At 32.0% G+C, this 9235-nt stretch overlaps 1 protein-coding gene across 1 annotated transcript in view; it reads left to right on the top strand.

Annotated features, from left to right (window-relative positions):
• The window catches only part of LOC106683740 (neuroligin-1), a 172717-nt gene that overhangs the window by 43675 nt on the left and 119807 nt on the right, over window positions 1-9235 (top strand). The window contains exon 3 of the mRNA XM_067052183.1: window positions 3667-3771. Within this exon, the coding sequence (XP_066908284.1) occupies window positions 3667-3771 (105 nt within the window). The remainder of the gene's footprint in view (window positions 1-3666; window positions 3772-9235) is intronic.

Here is a 9235-nt window from a genome sequence, read left to right as displayed (position 1 = left end):
AAATTAGTATATTTCTACTATTTGAGTTTTTCTTGACCGCACCCGGACCATATTCCTTTCATCTTCACACACGGTCAATCAATAATCTTCCAGTACATAAAATATTATTTGATCCTTTTTTAATCTCTATTATTTTATTATTATTTGTTTATTTGTTTTTGTTACACCCTTTCATTAATTTTTTTTACGTTTGTAATTTCCTTATGTAAATGTTGTTTATTTTTATTTATTTATTTTTTATTACGTTTTATACAAAACATCATAAGTGTTTTTATTATATTAATATATATTTTTTTCATGTTATCTCATATATATAATATTTTTATTTATAACTATTAGAAGTATTTTATGATGCTTTGTTATTTCAAATTTTTTAACTTTTAAATTTCCGTATTACGTTTTAATGTAATAAAGCTCATAGACAATGCCTGCTAAATAATTCTGAATTAGTTTGTCCCAGAATAAATAATGATTATTTTTATTATAATTACATATCTTGCCTTACTTATAAGGTCAATAAGGAGGAAGAGAAATTCTAGTTTATTCAAAGAATCAGATTTTCTAGAAGATTTAGTTTCTTTATAGTTTTCTAGAAGTTTTTGATTCTTTTAGTAGTGAGTAAGATTTTCTAGAATATTGAGGTTCTTTAGAGAGTAAGATTTTCTAGAATCTTTAGTTTCTGTCGAACTTAGCGCACTTGCTCAGCTTCTACCGGCTCATTACCAGTTGTTGTTGTTGTTGATAGTTGCTTAAAGGCGTAAAACCCTCTGGTCATCAACGCTAATGGCATGATAAAAATTTAAAAAAATGATAAAAATAAAAAAAAATAAATTAAAAAAAAATTAAAATCGAAGAGGAGTTATAATTTAGAAAGAAGGCGATGTGCTTTTAAAAATTCAAACAATATTGTAATTTTAGCTTCCTCATCTCTGAGAGCTTCTGATAAATTTGGGGTCAGTCCTATCCTGTTAATTGTTGGGAAATAGTGAGTACATTCTTCAAAAATATGTCTAATCGTGGGAATGGACTGACCATATTTGCACGTTAAAGGTGGAAGTTTTCTGATCAGGTGAGAGTGCGTGAGGAGAATATGACCTATTCTCAAGCGGGTTAGAACAACTTCCTCCCTGCGGTTGCTGCGGTAGGATGTTGACCATGGTTTTACTGATCGTTTTATTTCTTTTAATTTACTCGGAGAGCTTTCATCCCACTTGGCCTGCCATCTTTCTAATATTTGTAATTTAAGGGGTGTATTGAGTTCTGATGGGATAAGAACGGCGGTGCCTCGGCCAGGGAGCGGTCTGCGAGCTCGTTACTAACAATGCCAATGTGGCTTGGACCCCATATGAAAATAATGGACCTTATTACCTTATATACTTTTTGTGATAGTTTTAGAAGAGAAGATTGAATTCTTATTATGAGTGGATGTTCGGGGTACATGTTTCTCAAACTTTTTACAGAGTTCAATGAATTTGAGATTTCAATTAAATCTAATTGAATTACAATAGTAATTAATCTACAATCTTATAATGTAATCTTGTAATTAAATTACAATAGTCTTCTGAGTTATTGAAAAGCAAAAATGGAGGGCTGATGCTATCGCGTGGAGTTTGGTGGTGTATATTGAGCATAACTTATGTAATTTAAACTTGTTGGTTGAATCATGAGTAACGAAAGATGAGGCAATGGCAATGAGGTTTCGGATATGGAACCATCAGTGTATATTAAAAGATAATCCGGAATATTTTCTAAAAGACGCGACAACCGTTCTTTATACTTGATAGATGTGGTCTTATATTTGTGCATAAGTGATAGATGTAGCATTGTTACAGGTTGTTTTAGAGTCCAAGGTAAGTTCTGAATTTCTGGCTTCATTGTCGGAATCGTTTTAAGTGCAGAGCTAGCCAGAGTGATTCTTTCTGCCAGAGGGAGTGTTGGATTTCGTTTCTGCCGAAAAGCTATGAAGAATTTATATCGAAAAATATATTTGTAAGTCAGATGATTTGTTTGTTCAAATAATTTGGAAACATAATTAATAGCTAGTTTTTGTCTCCTAAATGATAGCGGAGGTAGGCCTGCTTCAGAGCAAATGCTGAGAATGGGACTGGTCCTGAGTGCACCGGTAGCAATCTGGATACCCGTATAATGTATAATGAATCGAGCTTGGCAAGAGTTCGGCGACGTGCAGAGCCATAGACAAAAGAACGATAATCTAACTTGGAACAGAATAATGTAGTATAGAGTTTTAACATGGTAGACCGATCCGACCCCCATGATGTACCGCTAAGAAACTGGAGTATATTTAATTTTTTTTGTTGCGGCTGACCTAGTGCAGTTCCCAACTTAATTTATGATCAAATATAAGGCCTAGAAATTTGTGATGATTTTTGTGAGGAATTAGTAAATTTCTAAGATGTAGTACGGGAGAGAAAGGCGTATTTCTTTTTCGACTAAAGTGAAGACATGGAGTTTTTTCTGTGGAAATTTGTAAGCCAATAGATGTAGACCAGTGATTAATTCTGTCGATGGCTTCTTGCAATTTATTTTTAATTGTATTAAAGTTCTCCGACCTGCAAACAATTGCTAAGTCATCAGTAAACAGTAAAGATTTGACACCTCTTGGTAAATTGAGCCCTAGATCGTTTATGGCAAGTGAGAATAAAGTGGGGCTAAGAACACAATCCTGGGGGACACCATTGAGCTGTTTATGATTTTGTGATAGATAACGGCCAACTTGAACCTTAAAATGACGGTTAGAGAGAAATTGTTTTATAAAGCGATACATTTGTCCAATGATTCCCTCAGACGTTAATTTTTGAAGGATGGCTATATGGCTTATACTATCGAATGCCTTCATCATGTCAAAGAGTACTGCAATCGCTTGTTGTCCGTTGATAAACATTGAATTTCGGTCTCTAAAGTGACTAAATGATCTAATGCAGATCGTCCTTTGCGAAATCCAGACTGAAAAGCTTGAATTAGGCCATTATTTTCTATTATCCTCATGAGTCTTTTGTTTACCATCCGTTCTATGACTTTATTTAGTCAGTCAGAAAAAAACGGCGGTAACTATTAGGTAATCGTTCATTTTTCCAATGTTTCAATATTCGAATTACAGCCGAATCTCGCCAGGTAATTGGAAACTCCCGAACGGACCATATGGAGTTATAGAAATCGAGGAGCCAATTGAGGGTGTTACGTGGAAGGTTTTATATCATGTCGTAGTTAATGTTATCCGGACCGGGTGAATATCCTGTAACGGCCTTTAAAATATTTTCGAGTTCCCACAGCATAAATGGAAGGTTATATTGTAAAACCGTATCATAACTGTCATTCTGAAATTCAATATCTTCCGAATTAGCATTGTTATAATGATTTACAGGTTATAAATTTTGGATAAAAAAAATTGCAAATTCATTTGAAACGGATTCTGAATTATCCGATAATTGCCCATTAACTAATATGGTGTGCCGAGGGTAGGATTTTTAATGATTTTATGAACTTTATTCCATACATCAGCTGAAGTAGTTGACGTTGTAACAGAACTTATAAATTTTCTCCAGGATTCAGTCTTACATTGAATGAACGTTTGTTTGCATATAGCCCGCTGTTTTTTATACTCAATCAAATTTTGAGTTGTTATATATTTTTGAAATTTTTTTAAAGCTTTGCGGCGGTCTTTAAGAGCTCTTTTACACGTTTCATTGAACCATGGAACCGGTGGTCTTTTTGGCATTCCTTTAGTTATTGGTATTGATGCTTTATCTGCTTGTATGATTGTGTTTATAATTGCTTTGCATCCGTCTTGAATACTCAAATCGCTTGGTGGAATGGGAGGTGGAAAAGCCAAGGACGAAAAGAGAAACCAATCAGCTCTATCTAATATCCACCTGGGTTTCGTCCAAAATGAAGGATTTTTATTTGAAAGTTTTATAATGATTGGAAAATGATCACTTCCGTAAATATCCGGCAGGACTTTCCATTGTATAGCACTATAGAGTCTCGATCTGCAAAGAGAAAGATCTATGGCGGAAAACGTCCCGTAACTGGAACTAAGAAAGGTGGGTTTCCCAGAATTTAGAAGAAGTAGATCTGAGAGGTCAATGAAATTTTTTATTATTCTGCCTCGTAAGTTTGTCTTGCGATCCCCATAAAAGGTTATGCCCATTAAAATCTCCTATGTATAGAATTGGGTGAGGTAGTTGTTTTTATATATCTATGATATGTTGAGATTCAATTGACCGATCTTGTAGGAGGTAGATGTTAAAAATGGAAAATGTGAAGCCTAAATGGATAGAGACTGCAACAACTTGAAGGTGAGAGTTAATGTGGATTTGTACGGAATAGAAGGATTTGTGAACGCCAAAAGAGGAGGTGGTGAGAGGTAAAAGTGGTGGAAGGTTTGAGGATTTAGAAGATGTTTTGGGAGCAGGATAAATGAGAGGAAGTGTAGGGTGGGAAGCTGTTAAGGTACTGCCCTTCGTTTCAAGTGATTTTTAACGCAAGCATGCGGCCAAAATTCCGGTTTTAAGTGTGGGCTTTATACTAGGGGTGATGGTAAGAGTAAAGTCAACCTGCATTCCTATATCTTTTTTTTCAGAACATTTCGCAGCTTCTGCATACGATTTTAAGAGTATATTCAGATTTTGTTCCCTTAGAATATTTTAAGCGTCAATGAAAGAGACCTTTTCAATTGTTTGGTACAGGTACAGGGCATCATGCTTTTCAGAACAATTATTGCAACTTGGTGGCTTGTCGCAGATCGAGTTTTCTGTATGACTGGCCTGACCACAGTTGGCACAAACCGCTGCTTTTTTGTTGGATGTGCATACAGCATAACAATTATAGCAACGGTAAGGATTGGGAATGTAGGAATCGACCTTGAAAGTTAAAAATTCCACTCTAATTTTTTCGGGAGGCTTGGGTATTGCAAAAGATAATATGTAAGCATGGGAGTATTTTTCAACTCCATTTCTCTTTATTTTAATTCTACAGACATCAGTTACAATATCTTTGAGTTCATTTTTTATCTCCTCAATTGTAGCAAACTGTAGTTCAAAACACCGGATCACGCCTTTAGAATAGTTAAGTGAGCGATGAGACTTGCTTCTACTTCAAATTAACCCGCAAAATTCGTGATTGCTAATAATGTTTCAGACTGCTTTGCGTTACTTGTTTCAACTAATACATTCCTATCTCTCAGTTTTCTAATATTATTGACATCACCAGCTGTGTTATAAAGGAATTTATTGATTAAAAAAGGGGATACATTTTTAAAACTATTGTCATCATTCCTGCTAATAATTATGTAACTTGGTATTATTTTATTATTTGAAGATTGGCTAATATTGTCGGGACCAGCCTTGATTCTGTCTCTTTTCTTCCGTTTTGAATTAGGACTGGGTGGATTAGTTACATTCATATCGAATTTATGATTTTAATTAATAGGTGAGAAAGAATATAATAAACACAAATAAATTTTATAGATAGTGGAAATAAAAGATTTAATATAAATTTCTTATTAGAAATTATGTGATATAAAATCTATATAACTAAGATGTTTGTTAATAATTAAGAAATTTAGATATAACTAAAAAAGAAGAAATTAATAAAACATTATGTTTGCTTATCTGACTGAAGTCCGATCCGACAGGAAGCTTCACTCTCTTCTAGGAATCGAATTTACACAGAACAATAGCACTATTGTTATCCGAGATAACAAGAGCAGACCGCGATGTGCACATTACCAGTGATGCGGCGAGAGGGATGAGCTGGGATCTTATGAGCTCTGCTCTGCCCCTCACACGTGGTGGATAGAGTAGTCTCAGGGATCCGCAGGTCGTGTGTGTAAATATTATATATAGGAGTGTAAATGTGACTAGAGATTCTTTTATTTTTATCATTATTTTATTTTATTTATTTATTTTTTCATACACATAGTTTGATTATGTTCATTTTCTTTATCCTTCTCCTTGTATCTATTTTAAGAGAGATATTATTTAATTTTATGTACTTTTTTTTCATTCATTTATTTATGTTTCATTCTTATTTTATTTTATTTTAGTAAGAATGTGATCATTCATCACTATTACCTATTGCCCACAACGATGTGGCAGATTGTAATATCTATCAATAAATAAAGTTCGATTATAAAAAAAAAAAGTTTCTTTCGAGAATTATATTTTCTAGAAGTTGAATCATTTTCTGTTTTATTGAACATAGAACAAAAAAATGTTTAAATGTTTTTTATCATTGTTAATATATGTAGTGTATACATGTCCAGTCATGAATTGATGAGTACGCTGTGTATTATTATCAAATGTATTTGGGAAGCATTGCCAAATAAGGCATTTCCCTCTACTAAATGGTATATATGCCCTTTGGTAAATTTATTTTAATTTTTAAAATTAAAAGTGTAAGATTGCTACTACATAATTCCAATATACTTGGGTGTTGCTTTTCAGAAAACCTATTGTACTTTCTGTCTTATACATGACTTATTTTTTAAAAAAATGGACTATGCTCTATAGCTTATTAATTGTGTTAAGAAAATATTTATTTTGGAGATTAATAATTGTTGTTCATTATTTCTCTTCTCGTTCTAAATATTAATTTAACAAAATAATTGTTATTTGAGTTTTTATAATAAGTAAGGAATTGTCTGCAAAATTATCACCTATTTGGAAAAATGATGAAAACAAAAAGATAATATGAATTATTTAATTCAGTGACACAAGATCTTACTGTTAAGAAGGAAAATGCCTTGGTGTTTTAACGGAATTTAATAAAAAAAATAAATCCACCAATCCAATATGTAATAATAATAATAAATTCATATGCCATATAGTTATTATCAGGTTGAAGTGATAACTTCATTTATTAAAGAAAGGATCTATCTTCAATTTCTCATGCAGATTTATTCGAAATTAAATTTTCAAAAATTATTATCAAGAAATAAATTGATATTTGCTTTTTATCACAAATGATAGAATTTGAAAAACTTAATCAGTTACTTTTTTTTTCATCGATAAGAAGCAATCCAGCAATGTACCTGCATACTTTTTAACTGAGAATAAGGGGGAGAAAGAAAAATACTTGACGTTTATGGTTATTTTTCCCTGAACAAGGTATCCACTCCAAATTAGTGGACTTCTCTTGTCATCTCTTTCATACTTTTCACTATCAATGGTTAGCCAGACCCAGAAATATAAAACATTTGAAGTTCTTACAATAAAATTATCCCTCAAATTGCAAAGTAAAACGATTCAAATGTATGTAACCTCTTAAATCCTCTAAACGTTTATTGAATTTGAATAAAAATATAATGCTAAATTCATTTGTTCTAATACTGCTTCCCCTTCAAATCATTTGAATATCACTAAAATATATTTTTGATAAATAAGCATTACCAAAATTTTATACAAAAAATTAATAATAAATGCAATAAGCGTCAAAGAAATAATTAATTTGTTTATTTATGTATTTAATTGTTTCGACCACTAGGGCCATTTACACTGGGTTAAGTAGTAAGTAGATTACAATTGACATGTTCAGAAAGTTACAATTACAAAGTAAGATTGTTACGAAATTACAAAGTGAGAAAGTTACAAATTTCCAACTACAATTACAATTGCATATTTACAGTTTCAATTTACAGTTACAATTAGAATTGACGTAGTGAGTAAATTGTTATATCAAATTATGCGTCCACTTATACATGCTGGAATGAGAGTTAGACTATATGTGATCATAAATATTAATGGTTTTTAAAAAGTAAAAAAGTTTTGTTGTTGTGAGATCTTTTCTCAATATCTCCTGTAAATCTGAAGAGAATCGGTGTGATTCGTGTGCAATACATTTAGTGAGAATGTGCCTAACGGTGAGATCTGCGTGTATTAATTTGTTACTTAAAGGCAGAATAAGAGGATTAAAAAATAAAAATTGGAAAATAGTGAAAATCAGATATTAATCAAATTTTTAATAATTCTTCCAAAAATGTTTAATTAAGAAAGATATCGATTTATTATCTTATTATGATTTATAAAAGAAAAAAATTTTTTTAATGATATCCATCTGTCTAAAACGGTCCCATTCACGTTACCTAGTAGCTATTGGCAAACAATAGTGATTTAGTTTCATTCAAGTCGGCAGAACAGATCAAACAATTTGACTAGGAGGAGGAGGGAGCGTGAAGAGGAAGGATAAGATGAGGATGATGGATGGACCACAGGAGGCTATTGTTACTGATACTGATGCTAATGCAGTCTGAAGGATAGGCGCCGGGATATCTAAGGAGATTCGTCTCCTCTTTAATTACCTCTAGGTATCTACTATCCTATCCTATCTGCTATCCTAGCTATCATCAATTTGTCATCTCGAATTTAATTAGTTGACTGTATGCTGGTCAGTTTATTCCTATTGATATCTCCTCTATTATATTAATATAATATCCATCGTATAAATTGTGAAAAACCTGAATACCCAAGTAAATAAGAGTCAGAATCGCCACCAGTTCGAATTTCGCCTTTTGAGGTTAGTTTTTTTTTCTTATTCTTAGTTCATGAACCTTCACACTATGGCTAACAGATTGTATATGCAGTTTTAAAACAAGAATAATTTTAGAGACAGTCGTTAATAACGTTATAATTTGTTAGATCGCACTATATCAGATATTTATAAAGGTGGTTTTACAAAAATTTTGAATTTTGATAAAAAATATATTGGGACGAAGCAATAATCATTTAAAGAACTGCTTTATCCAGGAATTATTTAAGTCCTTTATCTGCAATATTTGATTAAAATATTACTTAAAATATTCAATATTCTAGGAACGTTCTTGTGATTGCCGATTGAAACATCAATCCAAATCATCATATCAATTGGAAATTTTCTCCAAAACTAATATTAGGATATGATCATTGAATTTTTTTTTAAACACCTTTCATCTTCAAATATAACAACAGTAGCTACATTTAAGATTTTCGATGTAAAAAAATATCAATTTTTTTTTGTAAATCCGTAAAAAGAGAAACAAGAAAATTACATAAATATGCTCGACAACAAAACAAAAAATTGGAGCAGAGAATACGTTTAAGCTGCTTCAAACTGGAAAAATTTTCAAGCGTTGGCTTCTGAGGCAATACTGGAGTCTTAAACTCAGAAAGGGATATTCTTGAATAATGGCAGAAGTATGAGAAATAGCTGGAGTCGTTGAATGAAGTCTCGTAAAAAGATA

Source organism: Halyomorpha halys, unplaced genomic scaffold (genome assembly GCF_000696795.3).
Source record: "Halyomorpha halys isolate HHAL.00 unplaced genomic scaffold, Hhal_1.1 Scaffold510.1, whole genome shotgun sequence".
Lineage (NCBI taxonomy): Eukaryota > Metazoa > Arthropoda > Insecta > Hemiptera > Pentatomidae > Halyomorpha > Halyomorpha halys.
This window is presented reverse-complemented; position numbering and strand designations above follow the sequence as displayed.